At 38.1% G+C, this 22,239-nt stretch overlaps 1 protein-coding gene across 1 annotated transcript in view; it reads right to left on the bottom strand.

Moving 5' to 3' along the window:
- TMEM38B (transmembrane protein 38B) overlaps positions 1-22,239 on the bottom strand; it is a 32,393-nt gene that overhangs the window by 9,689 nt on the left and 465 nt on the right. The window contains exon 2 of the mRNA XM_008068900.2: positions 5,496-5,652. Within this exon, the coding sequence (XP_008067091.1) occupies positions 5,496-5,652 (157 nt within the window). The remainder of the gene's footprint in view (positions 1-5,495; positions 5,653-22,239) is intronic.

The following is a 22,239-nucleotide window of genomic DNA, read 5'->3' as shown; positions in this document are numbered from 1 at the left end:
ATCTATCACAGAAACAAAGATCTGAGTACCACATGTACTCACACATAAGCGGACCCTGAATATTTACCATAATACTATAAGAAAGGGATTGGCGCCGGGCTCGGTGGCTCAGCCTGTAATCCCCCGCTTTGGGAGGCTGAGGTGAGTGGAATGCCTGAGCCCGCGGGTTTGAGACCCGCCTGGGCAACTTGGTGAGACCTCATCTCTACAATAAGTCAAAAAATTTGAAGGTTGAGGAGGAAGGATCGCAGAGCCCAGCAGGTCGAGGCTGCGGTGGCCGAGAGCGGCCACAGCACTCCAGTCTGGGTGACAGAGTGAGACTCCAATTAAAAAAAAAAAAAAAAAGAAAGAAAGAAAGAGATTGGCAGTAGCAGTATATGGCCGGTGAGGGGGGTGGGGGAGGGAGGTACCAGCAACATCAATAAGGGTGCCTGATCTCAAACCAGGCAAAGTAGGGACCAAATAGAGGCCCAAACTTTACCTGTACAATGACCATTTGCATACCCAATTCTGAATCGTACCCCACATCTTTACAATAAAACAATTATTAAAATAGAAGGAAAAAAAGGACAAAATTATGGACTTTTCAGCAAACCTGGATGGATTTGGAATCGGTAATACTTAGTGATCTTTCACAGAAACAAAGATCTGAGTACCCCAGGCACTCACTCATAAGCAGACCCTGAACATTTATCATAATACTATAAGAAAGGTATTGGCAGTAGTGGCTAATAGAGGAGAGGAGGGCACATAACATCAATAAGGGTACCCGGTCTCAAACCAGTCAAAGTGAGGACCAAAGGAAGGCCCAAACTTTACCTGTACAATGACCAAATATTTATGTATTCTAACCCTGAATTGTACCCCATATCTTTAAATTTTTTTTTAAAAAATAATTTAAATTAAAAACTGAAGAGAATAGAACAGAAGAAAGAAAAGGTTCAGACCAAACTGAAGAAGGGGAAGAGAACTAAGAAATCTCAGAAAGCAGATCATCTTTTGATCACTACATAAAACCAAAAGTGGGATCTCTGTCAAAAAAATATTTTCACCTCATTCTGAAAGTTCAATTAAATCAATTTCATATAAAAATGACCAACAGAAAAGTATACACATGTATTATAATAGAAAAAAAGAAGCAGAGTAAATCCTTCCAGACAATAAAATCACTCAGAAAACATACCCACAAAAAAGATCAAAATTGTAATCTACTGTTTCAAAACAAGCTAAAAACATTAAGTGATGTAAGATTTAGAAGAACAACATACATCAGAATCAGAAAAACTGAGAACTAAAAATATAATACATGGGAAAAAATAAGAAATAAAAGGAAAAAAATCATTTCAGAAATGAAAACCAGGCTGGGCTCGGTAGCTCAGCCTGTAATCCCACGCTTTGGGAGGACGGGGTGAGTGGTGTGCCTGAGCCCACGGGTTCAAGACCCACCTGGGCAACTTGGCAAGACCTCATCTCTACAATAAAATAAAAAAATTAGCCAGGCGTGGTAGCACGTGCCTGTAGTTCCAGCTACTTGGAAGGCTGAGGCGGAAGGATTGCGGGAGCCCTGCGGGTTGAGGCTACGGTGGCCGGGAGTGGTCACTGCACTCTAGTCTGAGCGACAGAGTGAGACTCCAACTCAAAAAAAAAAAAGAAATGAAAACCAAACCAAAAAAACACAAAGAGAAATAAACATAACTGTGCCTTCAAAGAAATAAAAGGGGAAAGGGAAAGAATATTTTAATTTTTTAAAAAGACAAATTAAAAAGATTCCTTGAAAAAAAGGCAAAGAAGAGCCAATATACCAATAATAGGAGTTCCTAAAGAAAATCAATGCAAGGGAAGACTAAAAATCCTAAAATTACTTTCACACTTAAAAAAAAAAAATTTAAGTACCAAAAAGAACATAAAGCATACCTGAGAATACTGTACCAGAACTACCAACACCAAAATATTTTAAATTATAGGCTTTAATGAAAAAAAGAAATACTTTAGTGATCTTAGGGAAAAAAAAGCATGTGACTTAAAAGAGAAAGAAAACTGAAAGATAATCAGACTTTGACAGCAATGCTTTAAACCAGAAAAAAATGAAGTAATTTATTTAAAATATTCAAGGACAGAAAGTATGAGCTAATGATTCTATATCCAGCAGAAATAGCTTTCAAGTACAAAAGACATTGACAAACTTATCAACATGCAAGAATTCTGAGACCAGAATTCTCTTTCTCAGATTCTAGTCTGATTAATTTACTAGAGAATAAGCTTCAGACAACCAAAATTTTTTGAGAGGTACAGACATAAGGACTGATGATAAGCATTAAATATAGTCAGTTGAAAAACTAAGAATGAATGAGGACTAAGAAGGGAAAAGTATAGTGGGTAACAGCTATAAAACTGCCGCAGTGTTAAAAATAGAACATTTATTTTAAAAATGAGAGGACAATGAAAGCTTATATGCAAAAAAAAAATTTCTATGGCAATTTTAGTACTGTTATTCTAAGACTACTATGCAGCTAATACCGAATAAAACAAATTAGTAATGTTAGAATATTTTAATTCTATCATATCTCATGCCTTTCACAACCAAAATTCTTAGTATGAAAGAAAATAGATACATATATTTTTTTTTAAAGTTCAATAAAAGCTCTACAATTCTGAATTTGTATTAGAAATATCAATATGAACTCACGAGTTAAAAATTTTATCTTTATTTTTCCAGGTTATGTTCACTGAAAAGGCCTAGAAATCAAGTAACAATGATCAACCAAGTAGCAATGAGCATCTCTATCACTAAAATTGTGCTCTTGAAATGCCATTTTTTATTAAAAGAAACCAGAGCTTCTTTAAGAAATGAGTGATTCTGAAAGAAAACTAAAGAAGGATGATGTGATAGTCATGGGAGAGGAGGTGCTATTTCAGTCAGGGAAGACCTCTCTGATAACAGAAAATATGAGCCTTGTGGGGGGAAAACACTATAGGGAGAAGAAAGCAAGTACAAAGGCACCAAGGTAGAAGAATACCTTATATGTTCAAGATACAACCAAGTTAATGTGGCTAGAACAGAGTGAACAGGAATAGAGTGGTAAAATATTACATCAAAGGGAGTAGAAGGGAAGGAGGATTTTGTAGGGGTTTACGGGCCATAGTAAAACTGGGATTTTGTTCTTAATAAGATCAAAACTATTGAGCTTATGAGTGGCATGTCCTAACTTATTTTCAAATATAGTTGTGAAGGAAACCGGAATATAAGCTGGCAAGGCCCTTATATTCTTTGGCTTATGTTCAAGGAACTAAGCCTACATTTTCCTTTGTCTCCCCTGACCTTTTGGTTGCATTTCTATGGATAGCCAAGTGGTGCCAAGTCTGGCCCGGAACCTGCTCATCTTAAGTGACTGCCTGCTTAGCATAGATGTTAAGATATGCATAGTTTAGTCATTGATACTTACCCTGCTTGTGTGATTTAACTCAGATATTAACATATCCTGCTTGTATGGTTTCGCCTTCCTTTGTGAGATTTTTGTTTTATATAAGAGGCATGTGCTGAGAGGGAGTCTTTCCAATCCCGCTGTTTCTCTCTTTCTTTTCTCATTCCCTCCGCCAACTCAGGCCCTGATCAGCGGAGGCTGGACCCGCACCTAGTTGTCTCTTGGCATCAGGGGAGGACCAGTTCCAGAACCCCCTCAAAATCTGTGGCACTCAAATGGTGCAGTATTTGCACATAGTCTACATACATCTTCCCATATACTTTAAATAACCTCTAAATTATTTATAAAACCTAATCCAATACAAATGTTATGTAAGTAGTTGCTATAATGCATTATTTTTTATTTCTTATTGTTACATTTTTTTACCAAATATTTTCTATCGGGGATTGGTTGACTCCAAGGACATGGAACCCATAGGTACAGAGGGCCTACTACTAATCACTTTGTCTGCTACATGAAGAACAGATTCAAGGAAGCTCCTGCAATTGTCTAGGCAAGAAATAGTGGAGATTATTATTATAGGAACAGAAGTAGAAAAGATGTAAAGTGTCAGATTCTGGATATCCTACTTTTTACATAGTGTCAGCATCTATACACATTAAAATTTTTTCCAAAAGGCTAATATCTTTTTAAAATATTGCTATAGAAATAAACACTTTTATTTCTAAAACACAATAAGAAAGTTTTAAAAATACATAGCAACTGGAGGACTATAAGAAATGATTAAGCTGGGCTCAGTGGCTCAGCCTGTAATCCCACACCTTTGGGAGGCTGAGGCTAGTGGATTGCTTGAGCCCACGGGTTCGAGACCCGCCTGTCTGAGACCTCATCTCTACAATAAATCAAAAAATTAGCCGGGCGTGGTAGCACATGCCTGTAGTTCCAGCTACTTGGAAGGCTGAGGCGGAAGGATCGCCAGAGCCCAACAGGTCTGGGCGACAGAGTGAGACTCCAACACACACACACACAAAAAAGAAATGATTAAACAAATCTATGAGAAACAATGGCTATTAAGTGTGAAGCCTCTAAAGTCAAGCTTCTTGTTTAGATTATAGCTCAGCCACTTACTAGATAGGAAAATTACAGTAACATTTCTCTCTGTCTCAGTTTTTCCATTTGTCAAATGGGAAAAACAATAATAATAACTACCTCACAGGACTCTTATGATTAATATAAAAATAAATATAAAGAACTTAGCTGACATATAGTAACAATTCAACAAATATTAGCTATCAAATATATTATTCTACTTCTTCAAGTTACCACTGCCACAGGTTCCCACTATTACTTTCTCCCATTACTACTATTCTTTATACTGTCTCCTTTTACAACTGGTTACATATTCATATAAAAAATATCACAACCTAAATGAACAATTGTTCCTAACATGTTATATATTTAACCGATTTTTTTTAATAGAAAGCACAATTTTTGCTTTAGATTGAACAAAGTACTCTGATTTGTATTATACCGTTTTTTAACTTGATGGATCAGTCCTCTTAAGAATAACTAAATTTGGATTCACCAGAATTCAAAGCAATTCTTACCAACATTTTTTCTTTAAAACCACAAAATTTGTATTTAAAGATCTCATAAGACTCTAAAAAATTCAACAAAGAATATGAGAAGAACAATTATACTCATAATCACTTGGACTTTTTGTTTGGTTTTAGTTGGTCACATTCATGATTTTATCATGTTGTATATCTGTGCGTAAGGTTTAGGTTCATAAAGTAAACTGTTTATGGCCAAATATTTAATGCCCTTTCATATTTGAAATGCTTCTACTAAAGATACATAAGACAATGGTTAACAATAATTGCCTCTGGGAGAAGAACAGAAGAGACATACTCTGCACTTAAAAACCTTTGGCATTATTTGGGTCCTTCCTTGCACATACACTAACTTTTCAAGAACATAAAATAGTTTTTTCAAAGAAAAAAATTCCATTTTACTAACAATTTACAAAACAATTTTTTAAATGGCTCACAGTTCACCAAAATGGCATCTTACCAGATTGAAGATGCCAGTAATACATTTGTGCTGTTTTCAAGAAACTTCAACGGAGGCTCTGCAAGGAGTACACAGGATAAAATTCCTCCACCAAAGCAGTGGAGCATAGCAGTGAACCAGCTTGAAATAGGATTTTTCCATGCCACTTCCACTGCTCCTGAAATAGTAAAGTAAAAATATGGTCTGAAATAGTTTATATCTTATATCTTATAATCTTATATTTTATAACAGGCCCCAAAGTACCAGCTGCACTAAATTAATAAACTACATAAATTTCAACAGCTATTACTCACAGGTATGCCAATGACAATCGTCAAAAATCGTATCCTTTGTTCTAAAGATAAGATTGGAAATGTTTGTTAATGGGTTATTTTTGGCACTCTGGCACCTTTAAAATACTTTCTTCAGGCTCTCACTGCCAGTTTCCTAGAAGTCAATTATTATAAACAATCTTCCCATCTACTGTCTCCTTTCATCCGAAACCCTACTATAAGTACTCCTGAACAACACGTCAAAGTGATATGTTAAGAAAAAATGTATAATCTTAAGTATATTAGAAAATAAAAGGCTAACATAAATTAAGCTTTCAACAAGATAGAGCAGCAAAGCAGAGTAAAGAATATGCATGATTTTGAATGTTTGGCATAGTATTTACCAATATAATCTTATTAAGAACAAAATCCAAAACTTTTACCACAGTCTATAAAATCCTACAATTTAGCCGGGCTAAGTGGCTCAGCCTGTAATCCCATGCTTTGGGTGGCTGAGGTGAGTGGATTGCCTGAGCCCGCGGGTTCAAGACCTGCCTGGGCAACTTGGCGAGACCTCATCTCTACAATAAATCAAAAAAATCAGCCAGGCATGGTAGCGCATGCCTGAAATTCCGGCTACTCAGAAGGCTAAGGTGGAAGGATCGCCAGAGTCCAGCAGGCCAAGGGTGCGGTGGCCAGCAGCATGCCACTGCCCTCCAGCCTGGGCAACAGAGTGAGACTCCAACTCAAAAAAAAAAAAAAACTCAACAATCTAAATGCAAGTTTGAATTCTTGTAAATCCAAACAAAACAGAGAAAAAAGAGTAACAAAATAAACCCAAAGGTGAAAGGTGTTGAGGAACAGATGTTTACAATATCTCACCACAAGTCCTAACAAATTACTTATTAATTACAAAAGGAAATAATAATTTTAGAGTGGCGAAACCTTGCAAGCATCATTGTAAATAACATCTGATGACTCCTCATATGATGCACTGAGAACACATCATCACTTCTGTGGTACTTCTAACAAAAATATATAACCTGAACTAATCTAACCAGACAAACTCAAATTGAGTAGTCTGCAAATAATAATAATATTAATAAAGGTAAAAAATTAAAGCTGGCCTATACTTTTTAAATGTCAAGGTCAAAAACACGCACAAAAAAGGCCAAAGACTCAAGGTAAAGGGCTGGAGAAAGATCTTCCAGGCAAATGAAAAACAAAGAAGAGCAGGAATAGCTATTCTTATATCAGACAAAACAGACTTTAAGTCAATAAAAGTTAAAAAGGATGGGGGATCAATCCACCAGCAAGAAATAATCATCTTGAATATATACGAACCAAACATAGAAGCACCCAGATTTGTAAAACAATTGCTAATCAAACTAAGAGAAGATAGATATTGTCATACAACTATAATTGGAGACTTTAATGCCCCACTATCAGTCTTAGACAGATCATTGAGGCAAAAAACTAATAAGGAAACCCAGGACCTTAACTCAACATGTGAACAATTGGATCTAATAGACATCTACAGAACATTTCACCCAAAAAGGACAGAATATACATTCTTCTCATCAGAACATGGAACAAACTTCAAGATCAGACACAAATCAAGTGTGAACATATTTCAAAAGCTCAAAATCATACCAAGCATCTTAGACCATAGTGGAATAAAAATAAATATAACCAGCAGGAAGCCCCCCAAAACTTACATGGAAATTAAACAACACTATTCACAATAGCAAAAACATGGAACTAACCAAGATACTCATCAAAAGCGGACTAGATAAGGAAAATACGGTACACATACATATGCTACACAGCTGCAAGAAAGAACAAAATCATGTCTTTTGCAGCAACATAGAGGCAGCTGAGGACGTCATTCTAAGTGAACAATCACAGAAACAAACAAAAAAACTGAATACCACATGTTCTCACTCATAAGGGGGCACTAAACATTGGGCACCTGAGCACAAAGACAGGAAAACAGATGCAGGGCACTACTTAAGGAGGGAGGGAAAGAAGAGGGACAAGGGGCAAACAACCACCCATTAGATACCATGTCCACTACTGCGGGGGCTCACTAGAAGTCCCCACATTCACACAATCTACTTATGTAGCAAATCCTCACACATACCACACAACTCTAAAATAAAAAATGTTTTAAAAGATCAATGAAACGATCTAGATTAAATGACACAAAAGAGAGAACAACCGAATGCAATGCATGCCCTAGATCACACCCTGAGTCAGGAAAGAAATAATTATAAAGGATATTATTGTACAACTGATAAAATATCAGTATGGACTGAGACTTAGATAATAGTAGTATATCATAGTTAAACTTCCTGATTTTGATAATTATACTATGGTTCTTAGAAAATAGACTTAGGTAATTAGAAGTAACTGGGCAAAAATAAATGCCCCCAATTTAAATTCAAGTGGTTCTAAAAAAAAAAAAAAAAAAAGCATAAATTAAAAAATTAACAGCGAGAAAGAGCATTTTTCTGTAAATCTGAAATTATCAATGGAAAAAAGTATAAAAAATAAACCCAGCCAGAAAAAATACAAGCAATTTATAAAATAAAAGAAGGTAATTCTATGGAAGCTATAAAATAGGAAGTAGAGATGGGCAGCCAATAAAACCAACCCAAAGCTGTTCTTGGAAAAGACAATAAAACAGCCCATTATTCAGCAAGCACAAGAAAGAAAACAAATGAATGAATGAAAATAATTCATAACATTAGAAGAAAAAAAGGAAATAATTCTAGTTAGAGAGATTTTTAACTATAGGAAAACAACATGTATTTAATCTAATAAATGTGAAAATGTAACTGAAACAGACAATTTTCTAAGAAACTATTAATTAACAAAATACCCTTAATAACAAGTAGAAACCTGAAATACAGATAACTACAGAAAAAAAAAAACTACAGGGCAGTATGCTAGACCTAGATAAATTAAAGGAAAACATTTACCAAATAGTTTTAAATTACTCATTCTTATGTATATAACTAATATAGAGTACACATAGCAAAGGAGAAACTTAAAATCATTCTATGAAAAGATATAATCCCAACCCAAAAATTGTCAAAAAAAAAAGAAAAGAAGGAAAGAAAGAAGGAAAAGAAAAAGAATGAGAGAGGAAAAAGGGAAAGAGGCAGGGAGGAAGGGAGAAAAAGAGGGAAGAAGGAAGGAAAAAAGTAGTATATACATTAAATTCTAACTTATGAGTCCAAGGCATAAATATATCAATTACAAATTGAAATTAGGAGCTTTTCAAAAAGACAATAAATTACAGCCAAGATGTTATTCAAAGAATTCAAGGAAAGGTCAATATTTAGAAATTTGTTAAAAATAATTCATTATACTAGCAAATTATTATGATCATTTCTTTAGACAGACAATAAAAGGTCACCTCATGAAAATTCAACATTCCTGATTGTTTTTAATCTAGCAATCTAGGAACAGAAATAAAAGTACTTAACCTGAATAAAGTCATGAAGGAAAAGATTTACAAACATGATTACATCAAAATTTAAGACTACATAACAAAAGAATGGCATAAAATGTTTTTCAACCTGGCATAGTAAGCAGTAAATATTGGCTATCACTATCATCACAGAATAATGAAAAAAAGAAAAAAATTACCCTTTCCCCTCACTCCTCCATTCAATCACACTCCTTTCCTGAGGAATGAATACTTTCAGACTTTTCTACGTTTATTTACACATACAAATCTCCTTCTCCCTTCCTTCTTTTTCGTTCTCTCTCCCTACCTCCTCCACCTTGAGTGTGTTTGTATGTGTGTCTCCCTCTCTCACTTTCTCAGAGACATGGTTAGCACTGGGGAAGCATTCTTGAAATCGGGATCTCCAACTGAATGAGAGCTCTATGGGGCTCATGATAGCACAGGACAGCAGAGTCACTATTCAGACACATTTCAAAGTAACTGATCACTTCTACAAACATACAATTAGGGAATATTGACTATGTCTCTTTCTTTTGCATTCCTCAGTATTGTTCTAATAGAATATTTAAGATTGCCTTCAGATATTCACCACTAAGACAAACCCAAATATACCCAGGTTTTCCTTTGATACATTAAAGCAATCCAAATTAAATTTGCTTTCACACAAATTATTCACTCGTGGAATATTCGTTTCTGGTTAAGTCTATTAAAATAACTTTCCTTTTCTTTCAACTTACGAATAACTTATTCATTCTTCTTAAGACATATCACAGTCAAAACTTTGTTTATAAGTCAGCTCCATTATAAGACTGTGAACCCTTGAGACTCTAACAGAGACTTTGGTATGAAAGTAGGTGTGCTATAAATCTTTATCATAATAATAGGTGCAAAATATTTCAAAGAGTTTATGCATTATAATTTCACAACCATTATTTATCTTAACTAGGGCTGCCACAAGTCAGACAGGCACCTGTGATTGCTTACTAGTTTTGAAACCTCTGGATAGGACTCTTAACCTCTCTTGACATAAATTTCATCTTTCATAAAACAAAAATAATACATACCTTATAAGAACTTAAAATGAGAAAATATATCTAAAACACATACTGACTACCAGTATATGGCAGACACTGATGATTCATTTACCTGTTGAATAGACTCATTGGCAGCAAAGAAAAGAAGTGGGCAAAATGAAACCCTATGGCTGCTTCTGACTCAATCAATTCTTTAAGCCCAAGTTATAATTATTTTGAATTCTGTGATGAGAATGAAATGAAATGAATTCTGTGATGGAAGTGAAAAAGTACTCATAACCCCAATAGTCTTAAATCAATGATACTAAGATTTTATTAGGCAAAAAGAGAGACAAGAAAAGAACAGAGTTGAGAGGGGGACACAGTCTCCCTCACGTTGTCCTATTTGTCTTAATTTTCAAAATTATGTCAGTCAGAAAAATGTAACTCAAATTACGTTATTTTTAATCTACTGGCATTTGAAAAGAGAAAAAACACTATCTGTTCTACCTTGAGTTATGATATTTGAAATATGCTATCAATAGATTTTCCGCAAAATTTGTCACATTGAGAGCTGTTTGAAGTACAAATAATCACTTACGAACTTTAATGTAAAAATACTCTCATTACGCTATGAAAGCTAAAAAAACAAAATGCCATCGTCTACTCCCATAAATTCACCTAAAATTACATCTACAAAATAATACCATACTCTGACCAAAATGAATCATTAGATTATGTTTAAAATAGTTTTATTAACTTACTTATAACAAAGCTTAGAAAGATAAGTTTTAATGTACTGCATACATGACTTCTTTATTTTGCTGTACTCAGTTTACTTTAGTTTGACAGTGTGTTCCTATTTTTAAGAACTAACTGCACTGCAGCTATTTTCAAAACAACTCACATTCAGCTTGCTATGGTTGATATGACTTCCAGAAAGAGCATAGGAATGTTCTATGCTTTTTAGAGCCTCAACTCCAGATGTTAAGTATTTTTAAATGGCATATTAGTCTTTTCCCTTTTTAGATTTACCTCCTTTTTAGGAGAATGAACATCATAATATATATCATATGCTACAAGTATGCTTTTTCATCAAAATTATTTTTAAAAACCATGTAGGCAACAGAGGCTTAGAGATTATCTACAACAAAATTCAAGTAGTTTTAGAACAACTTGAATTTTGAATCATAATGAGCCAAGTAGAATCACATACCCATCATGTGGTTAATTCCCAGCTCCTTAGTATATAACTAGAAATGACATATTTGGCAACTAGCACAATCATATTGATTTTCTGTTCCATGGAGTAGGGATCAGTATATTAGGAAGGATCAAGGAGAAATCCTAGCAATTCCTCTCATTACCGACAAAGTGAGCAAAAAACAATACCCCAGAAATTGGTGCCAAAACCAAAGACTTGAAAAAAGAAAAGGTGGTGATAGTTATCACATTTCATTTAACTTACCTATTTGATCTTTACCTACAGTAGATGGAACTTGGAAATGGCTGTGAATTATCATAAACATAGACAGCTCTACATCTACAGATGTAGTATTTTTACTGGATCAAATCAACACAACTCTTACAACCTGGTAAGGAAATGCTTTTCTTTCCACGTTAATTTGCAAAAAACAAAAACAAAAACAGAATCACTTTGTACTTCGTTCAGCTCTCAGTCTTACTTCAGGTCTATCTCAACTCTCTTGCTCTCCAATGTAGTTCACAGAGATTTTGATCATATTAAGAGATCACACATCACACTGGCATACTACACTGATATTATACTGATTGGATCTGATGAGCAAGAAGCAGCAAGTACTTCAGATACCTTAATAAGATACAAGCAAACCACAAAGTGGGAAGTTAAAACTCCAATCCTGGGTTTCTGTATCAGTCAGAGTCTAGTCAGGAAACAAAAAATACAGTAGTTTTGAACAGAGAATATAATGTAAAGAAAAAAGTAGGTATAAAATTGTTAACTAGGTTGTTGAAAAGGCAAAAAAAGGCCAGGCACAGTGGCTCACGCCTATAATCCCAGAACTTTGGGAGGCTGAGGTGAGAGGATTGCCTGAGCCCATGGGTTCGAGATCAGCCTGAGAAACTTGGCGAGACCACATCTCTACAATAAATCAAAAAATTAGCTGGGCGTGGTAACACGCACCTGTAGTTCCGGCTACTTGGAAGGCTGAGGCGGAAGGATCATCTGAGCCCAGCAGGTCGAGGCTGCAGTGGCCTTGAGCGTGCCACTGCACTCCAGCCTGGGTGACAGAGTGAAACTCCAACTCAAAAAAAAACCAAAAAAGAAAAGGCTAAAAAAAGTGGGCCAGACACAGTGGCTCATACCTGTAATCCCAGAGCTTTGGGAAGTCCAGGTGGGAGGAAGGCCTAAGGCAAGGATTTCAAGACCAGCCTGGGCAACCATAGCAAGGCTCTGTCTCTACAAAAAAAAAACTTTTTAAGTTAGCCAGGAATGGTGACACCTGATTATAGTCCCAGCTACTCAGGAGACTGAGGCAGAAAGATTGCTTGAGTCCAGGAATTCAAAGCTGCAGTGAGCTATGAACGCACCAGTATACTCCAGCCTGGGCCACAGAACAAGACCCTGCCTCTAAAAAACAAAACTTAAAAAAAGAAAAGGCAGCCGGGCTCGGTGGCTCAGCCTGTAATCCCGTGCGTTTGGGAGGCTGAGGTGAGTGGATTGCCTGAGCCCGCGGGTTCGAGACCCGCCTGGGCAGCGAGACCTCATCTCTACAATAAATCAAAAAATCAGCTGGGCATGGTAACGCATGCCTGTAATTCCGGCTACTCGGAAGGCTGAGGCGGAAGGATCGCCAGAGCCCAGCAGGTCGAGGCTGCGGTGGCCGGGAGCGGCCACTGCACTCCGGTCTGGGCGACAGAGTGAGACTCCAACTCAGAAAAAAAAAAGAAAAGGCAAAAAGTAAATACTATGTCATCACAGAGATACAGCAGAAACAGTTACCATTCCAACAGAACAAAAGATAGGCTGAAATTATTAAAAGTTAGAAACTTGGAGGAGGAGCTCTTTAGAGCCAAAACTGAGACCCCTGAAGAAGGAACACTACTCAGTTGGTAATCCAGTCAGCTCATTCACTGCACAAGTAAAAGACTTAAGTTTTAAGTTTTTATCCCAAGCTATCCAGCCCATTACTATAGAGTCTGAACTAGATGTAGGTCTCCCGACTTTATAAGCTCTTTCTACCACAACACACTTCTTGACCAGCATTTTATGACAGGTCACTCAAATATTCTAACTTTCCTTTCACTTAAAAAATATTAAATAAATTTAGCCGGGCTCGGGTGGTTCAGCCTGTAATCCCGTGCCTTGGGAGGCTGAGGTGAGTGGATTGCCTGAGCCTGTGGGTTCGAGACCCGCCTGGGCAACTTGGTTATCTTTACAATAAATTTTTTTAAATGAGCTGGGCGTAGTAGCATGCGTCTGTAATTCCAGCTACTTGAAAGGCTGAGGCAGAAGGATTGCCAGAGCCCCAGCAGGTCGAGGCTGCTGCACTCCAGTCTGGGCGACAGAGTGAGACTCCAACTCAAAAAAAAAAAAAAAAATTTAATTAATTTAAGCAAAATTCTTTAAACTTTCAGTGAGACATCCCTTCCCACCCCATAATGAATAAAACCTGCTCTGGCTCTTTAAATCATGTAACAAAGGGGGCTCTTAAGAGGGTATTATGAATGTTCTAGTGTTTATCTAGATAGTGATTACATGGATGTGTTCATTTTGAAAATTCACTGATCTGTATGTTTATGATTTTTCACTTTTCTGGATGTTATTACATGGAAATTCACAAAGATTGCAAAACTATGCTGTCATCCTTCCAGAAAGCCCAGAACTAATAAATTCTAGACTTATTGCTCCTTTCATCTCCCACAAATTAGGGAAAGAAACAATGACAAATTTTATTCCTGGATTTAATCCCTAAAAGCAGAGGAAAAAACTGACATGTGACATGGAGATTACAGAAATCATGGGAGAAAATAACCATGTCAAATGACAGCTCACTGAGAAATTGCTAAATAGTGAAACCAGGAACATTAAATCGGCTGCAAAGAGAAAGCACAGAATAGTTAAGAAACTTTGGCATTAGCCAGATCTGGAATCAAGAACTAGCTCTTTAAATTTACTAAGCTGTATGACTTAGGAAAGGTTATTTTATTCCCTTAAAACTATTCTTCAGCCAGGTTTGGTGGCTCAGCTGGTAATCCCAGCACTTTGGGAGGCCGAGGAGAATCAATTGCCTGAGTCCGCAGGTTCGAGGCCAGTCTGGTCAACTTGGCAAAACCTCATCAATACAATAAATTAAAAATTAGGCCGGGCTTGGTGGCTCAGCCAGTAATCCCAGCACTTTGGGAGGCTGAGGTGAGTGGATTGCCTGAGCCTACAGGTTCGTGACCTGCCTGGGCAACTTAACGAGACCTCATCTCTACAATAAATAAAAAATTAGCCAGGCGTGGTAGTGCACACCTGTAGTTCCTGCTACTTGGAAGGCTGAGGCAGAAGGATCACTGGAGCCCAGAAGGTCGATGCTGGGGTGGCCATGAGAGTGACACTGCACTCCAGCCTGGGCGACACAGTGAGACTCCAACTCAAAAAAAGAAAAAAGAAAGAAAGAAAGTACAATTGAGTTTCTTTAGGGCTATAACACCATATTTCATTTTGGTATCCTCAGCATCTAATATAGTGCCCAATACTGAGTTTCCATGAATACTTGCTAAACTGAACTACATATGACTTGAGAGGGGCTAGCAGAAGAATAGTCATGGCAGAACTTCGATTTCATGTGTAGTATAAATAATTATAGTCATAAAGTCTTATAGAAAATGGTGACTGGATGTGAATGTAGGACTAAAGAAATGAAATGTGTTTAATGAAGATTTAAACAAGAAAAGAACTAGATTTAAAATGTAAAATTAGATAAAAAATGAAGCAAACATTCTGTTAAAAGGTTTTTCACTACAACCCCAAAACAGCAGATTCCAACTTCCTAATAAAATGCCCAAGAGTCAAAGAAAAGGGAAAAAATTTTCCAAAAAAACCCCCCAAAAACGACTAGACAACTGAAAACTATAGACAATCACAAGCCAGGCTTCAGGAGGAACTGGAGTTAATTATGAGACAAATGGCAGTAAACTAAGCGGGGGCGGGGGGAGTCCTACTTATTGTATAACCTGATATATTTATGTTTTTGCTTATGAACAGAAGTCACATAGAAGGGTAGGAGGTTAATAACTTTCCTTGGATTTAAAAGCCTAAAATCTGAACCAAACAAAAATGGGATGCAATCCATCTCCACACCTCAGATAGGAAAAAAAAAAAGTTAATTCCCTTAATCTCTTTTCCTCCACTAGCATGTCTTAAGGTATAGGTAGAGACTACAAATGATAAGATACAAATGACAGGAAAGAAAGAAGTGTGGTATTGGCAGTAGTACATTCCAAAATAGAATCTCAAGGAGTAATATGCTTGAGACCATAAAGATAAGAAGAACCCTGATGTAGCATACATATGAATTACAGTTTTCTGTTCTGTAGGTCTCAATTCTAGAGAATCAATCACTGGAGGGCAGTTAGTTGCCAATTAAGTAAACCATAGATATACTAAGTAAAAATCAGAAACTGGGCATTGGACCAGGAAGAGTACACACATATCAGCGCTTCAATTTTAAATATGAAAAGGAATGCTGATTACATCAATAACAACACAAGCTACTCACTGCATTTACTGATAGAACCTGAACAAATATAACTTATTCAAAATGAGTTAGAAAAAAATATGAGCCTATAAAAAATTGCCATAGCACATAAAGTAAATAAGATCCAGAAGATTCAAATGAAGTAGATAACATTTAAGAATCAACAACTAGCCAGACATGGTGGCTCATGCCTGTAATCCCAGCACTACAGGAGGCCAAGATAAGGGGATAGCCTGAGCCCATGGGTTCAAGAACAGCCTGGGCAATTTGGCAAGACCTCACCTCTACAATAAATCAAAAATTTAGCAAGGCATGGTAGTACGCGCCTGTAACTCCGGCAACTAGGAAGGCTGAGGCGGAGGAATTGCCTTAGCCCAGCAGGTTGATGCTGGGGTGGCCGTGAGCATGCCACTGCACTCCAGCCTAGGCAATGGAGTGAGAGACCAACTCAAAAGTTAATAAATAAATAAATCAACAACCGAAGAATCCAGACAAATAGAATATAGAATAGAATATAGAATATAATGCACCATTTACTCCAACAGACTTGAAAATCTAAAGAAAACAATGATTCCTGAAAGAAATATAAATTACCAAAATAACTTAAGACTAACTGGAAAAAAAAGATGTACTCATTAAAAATACACAAAGAAACAAATAGCTTCATAGTTGAAGTCTACCAAACATCAAAGAACATTCAAGACCTATTAAATAAACCATCCCAAATGTTAGAAAATGGAAAGCTTCTCAATCTATTTTATAAAAGCAACATAATCTTGATACTCAAACTGAAAAAGGATAACATGATAAAAAGAACCTAAAAGGCTAATCCCTATTAAACATAAATTGTACGTAAAGTATTGTATTAGCCTGTCAAAATCCCTAATGAATTAACATAATATAAAAAACAAGTAGAGTTTATTCTAGGAATATAAGGATGATTCACCATTTTAAAAACATGTATTAGTGGGGTCAGACTTCATGGTTCACACCTGTAATCCCAGAACTTTGAGAGGACGAGATTGGAGGATCGCTTGATCCCAGAAGTTCAAGACCAGCCTAGGCAATATAGAGAGACCTCATCTCTACAAAAAAATTTAAAAATTAGCCAGCCGGGTAATTCTGCGCTTTGGGAGGCTGAGGTGAGTGGATTGCCTGAGCCTGTGGGTTCGAGACCCGCCTGGGCAACTTGGCGAGACCTCATCTCTACAATAAATTAAAAAATTAGCCAGGCGTGGTAGCGCGTGCCTGGAGTTCCAGCTACTTGGAAGGCTGAGGCGGAAGGATTGCCAGAGCCCAGCAGGTCGAGGAGTCCAGCAAGTTGAGGCTGTGGTGGCTGGGAGCAGCCACTGCATTCCAGTCTGGGCGACAGAGTGAGACTCCAACTCAAAAAAAAAAAAAAAATTAGCCAAGTGTGGTGGAGCATGCTGTAGTCCCAGTTATTTGGGAGGCTGAGGCAGAAGGATTGCCTGAACCCAGGAGGTCAAGGTTGCAGTGAGCCATGATCGTGCCACTGTACTCCAGTCTGGACAACACAGAAAGACTCTTAACTCAAAAAAAAGGTATTGATGCAGTTCACCACATTACACTTTCAAATAAGAAACACAATATGATCTCAACAGATATGGGGGGGGGAATAGCACTTAATAAAATTTGTCACATTCCACCAGGATGGCATAAAAAATATAGAAATATCCTAGAAAGTTAGGAATAAAATAAAATTTCCTTAAAGCATGCCTTCTAAAAACTATTGCAAACATCACATTTGATAAAATTAAAGCATTCTCATTAAAATCAGAAGTAAGTCAGAGCTACTCATTATCATCACTACTATTCAACATCAACAGTCTTCAATATAAAGAGGCTAGCAAAAGAAATTGGGATTCTTGGCTACAAGCAATAAAAACCAACCATGACAAACATAAGCCATAAAGAACCCACTGGAAGGATTTCATTAGCTCACAACAGAAATGAAAGGCTAAAGAAAATAAGCAAGACAGCCGGGCTCAGTGGCTCAGCCTGTAATCCTGTGCCTTGGGAGACTGAGGTGAGTGGATTGCCAGAACCCACGGGTTCGAGACCTGCCTGCAACTTGGCGAGACCTCATCTCTACAATAAATCAAAAAGTTAGCCAGGCGTGGTAGCACGCGCCAGTAGTTTCAGCTACTTGGAAGGCTGAGGCAAAAGGATCGCCAGGGTGGCCGGGAGCGGCCACTTGCACTCCAGTCTGGGTGACTGAGTGAGACTCGAACTCAAAAAAAAAAAAAAAAAAGAAAAGAAGCAAGAAGTAAGGACACTCCAGAGGACTATGCAGTAGGAATTGAGGGAGAGTATTCAGTATGTCAGACACAGACAAGCTTCTTGTAAGTAGTTTTAGAATAGAGGAAACATTCAGACATTTTTTTCCTTATCACATCGGACCTGTCCACCAGGCAGGCTGGAGTGCAAACTTGCCAGTCCACCCCATACTCTCAGCTCATCAAAGAAAAGCCCATCAAGGTGTAGAAATGATCATCAAACCACCTTTTAACTCATGAATTAACATAATCACAAACCGGGCTCTGTGGCTCAGCCTGTAATCCCGCGCCTTTGGGAGGCTGAGGTGAGTGGACTGCCTGAGCCCGCGGGTTCGTGACCTGCCGGGGTAATTTGGCGAGACCTCGTCTCTACAATAAATCAAAAAATGAGCTGGGTGTGGTAGCGCGCACCTGTAGTTCCAGCTACTTGGAAGGTTGAGGTGGAAGGATCACCAGAGCCCAGCAGGTCGAGGCTGCGGTGGCCAGGAGCGGCCACTGCACTCCAGTCTGGGCGTCAGAGTGAAACTCCAACTCAAAAAAAAAAAACATAATCACAAAGTCTATCAAGACTCTGGTCAAAGGCAAAATGCGTGTTCCAGGAAAAGGTCACCCCTAGCTCAATAGTAATCTCTCTGGAGCAGATACCTGCCACCCACTTATTAACATATTAATCACTAAATAGGTATATTATATATCAAGCCTTTTGTCAAAAGCTAAAGGGCATCTCTCTTCAACCCTGCCCATGCCTCAGCATGTTTCTTTCTCTCTCTCTCTCTCTCTCTCTCTCTCTTTCTCTCTTTCTAATAAATTCTGTTCCAAAACTTTACTAGCTGCTCTGAAATTCTTTTCAGTAGTGAGTCAAAGAACTCACAAGCATCGCACTGCAGTCCATCCAGCAACAGGGATGATCTTAATAAGGGTATTAAAGCAAAACCAATTCAATTAACCTACTCTGCTGAGATCACTGAGTTGCAATGTTCTTTCCAGCCATGCATCATTGATATTCAAAGACTTGCAAAGGAACATCTATACAACACAAAAACATTGCAAATAGGTTAAGAACTATAGAACTTTTTTAAAAGACCACAGATGAGTATTTTTATAGTGTTAGGCATGTGAAAGTCCTTCCTAAAACAATACACAAATCCCAGGAGTCACAAAAGAGAAAAAAAAAAATGAAGAGTTGCCTATCAAAAAGTAATCAGATTTAACTATGAAATTTGTTAAACTTCTGTCACAAAAGATAATATAAACACAGTTCAAGACATCAAGAGTTAAGGAAAAAAGGCCTACCACACATAAAGAGTATTAATATCCATGATATACAAAGAGAGTCAACAGAATGAGACAACACTCTATAGTCCAATAGAAATGGGCAAAAGATACTAAGCAATTTACAGGAATGAAATACAAATAGCCAATAAACTTAAAAGGCACAAACTCATTAGTAATCATGACAAATGCAATGAAAACTGTCTTCTGATCATCAAAATGACAAGATACTGAAGACTGATAATAGCCAATGTTGTCAAGGGAAATGGTCAGCCTAACACACCTCTAGTAAAAGCCTACACAGGTATACTCTTATGTGTGATTCCTATCATTTTTACCTCTTTACAAGTACTGGCAGTGTATAATACTACATTAGCATTCAATTATCACAGTATTCAACTATCTCACTCTATCACCCAGACTGGAGTGCAGTAGCACGCTCAAGGCCACCGCAGCCTCAACCTGCTGGGCTCCAGCGAACCTTCCGCCTCAGCCTTCCAAGTAGCTGGAACTACAGGCGTGCGCTACCACACCCAGCTAATTTTTGATTTATTGTAGAGATGAGGGCTCACCAAGTTGCCCAGGCGGGTCTCGAACCCACGGGCTCAGGCAATTCACTCATCTCAGCCTCCCAAAGCGCGGGATTACAGGCTGAGCCACCGAGCCCAACCGAGTAATACCTTTTTCAAAACCTGACTTTAAAAAATTTCCTGAGGATTACAAAGAGCTTTTGTTTATGTGGAATACAAATATCAATACTTAGCAATTAGAAATTATAATTCAGAAAATTTGACATAGTCATAGACGCTAAAGTAACTCTATCTTGGATGCTGATTTACCATTCTGACTTCTGATTAACCCCAGTTCTGGGAATGCCTTTAAAACGGGTAAGATCTCTATTTACTATTGTTCCCTGTTGTAAGAACATGTACTTACTATATATTCTGCCCTTAGAACAAAACAGCCTTAATGTTATTTATGATGGACTTATCATAAATCCAGCCCTTAAGTAACTGTCCCACACATCCCTTCAGAAGCCCATATATCTTTTCCCTATAGTATATAAGCCCTGGGGCTAGGGGATAACAGGGCTGGGAGTCAACCCAGCCAGGATTCACTGTCTCCTCATCCCCACCCAAGACATGGCTTATGTTTATAAGTCTCTATTACAGGTTTCTTTCTGAGAAATTGGGCTTGTCAACCTCTCAGTTTCCTCAGCCTTTAGGGGTATGTTTGAATAGAACTGCTCCATCACAAGACAATAGTTCCTTATGTATTCATCTGTAAAATCACAGATGCATTAAATATTGCCCTAATTAATATATACTTTTTGTAAAAATAACTACTTTCCAAAGCTGAAAACAATTAGTGAGAAAAAGTCACCCTCTTGTATAGGTTAACAAATCTCTGGCTTCAAATGGAACACAGTTGGCTAGATTTTCCTATCTGCTTCAATACATTACAGTATCATGAGTCGTGTAGCCTCTGGAAAACTCCACTGTACACTTGTGAGAAAGTGAGAGTGAAAAAGATTAATAACATCTGCATATTTGAAAATACCCTTAACTTGGAAGTGTCAGGGATTCCCATGGGTCCCTGGACCACACTTTGAGAACCTCTGACTTCACCTACACAAGAAAATATCAAATTCTGAATGTGGAATAGTAACAAAATGTACTTCTCAAATCAAGGAAGCAGGATCTCACGCAAATTATCTATCCTACTTCAATATCTATCCAGGTGAAAATTTCTACCAATGATTTAGACTAAGCTACAAACTCCAATGTACATGAATAATATTTCTGAGGCCCACCAGTGGTCCATAAGAGTGCTACAGCCCGGGCTGGGTGGCTCAGCCTGTAATCCCAGCACTTTGGGAGGCCGAGGTAAGTGGATTGCCTGAGTCCGCATGCTCGAGACCCACTCGGGTAACTTGGTGAGCGCTCATCTCTACAATAAATCAAAAAATTAGCCGGGCATGGTAGCGCATGCCTGTAGTTCCAGCTACTTGGAAGGCTGAAGCGGAAGGATCGCGGGAGCCCAGCAGGTGGACGCTGCGGTGGCCAGGAGCGTACCACTGCACTCCAGTCTGGGCGACCGAGGGAGACTTCAACTCAAAAAAAAATAAAAAATAAAAAAAGAGTGCCACAAGCATCCACCTCCACCTCACTCATCAACTATCTGCAAAATAAGGCAGATGAGAGGCAACATGAACACATAGAAAGTAGACGAAGAAATGTCTGACCTCAAAGAAAAAAGAGGTCCATAACACTAAAGGAAGGTAGGATAACTCCAAAAAGGCAAAGCCATATTGGAGCAAACATATCAAGGGGTAAAACACAAGAAAATACTACCATTGCTCCTTTATCATAGCGTTAGAACAACTCGAACTGCCGTGTGAAGACTATATCCCCATTCCACAGAGAGTGAAACTCTGCCAAGCGACTCTTTGCGCCATGGCCCTCATGCCTGTGAACCCGGGAATCCACTCGCTGCTCACGTGCAAGCCACAGTGACAGGCCACCGCGTGGAGGGGAGCGCGGGCGTGCCTACGGGAGGCGTTCCGGGCGTTTGTACAGCTTTCACGACCGGAGAGTAGTCCCTGCCTGCGTGTTACTCCAAGAGGCTGGCTCAGAAACTTGCTCTCCCTGGGAGCTGTGTTCTCAGGTGGCTTCCGAAGCCCGTCCAAGGAGGCGGCGGGGCCGCC

Source organism: Carlito syrichta, unplaced genomic scaffold, assembly GCF_000164805.1.
Source record: "Carlito syrichta isolate Samal-C Ts95f unplaced genomic scaffold, Tarsius_syrichta-2.0.1 Scaffold311632, whole genome shotgun sequence".
Taxonomy (NCBI): Eukaryota; Metazoa; Chordata; class Mammalia; order Primates; family Tarsiidae; genus Carlito; species Carlito syrichta.
This window is presented reverse-complemented; position numbering and strand designations above follow the sequence as displayed.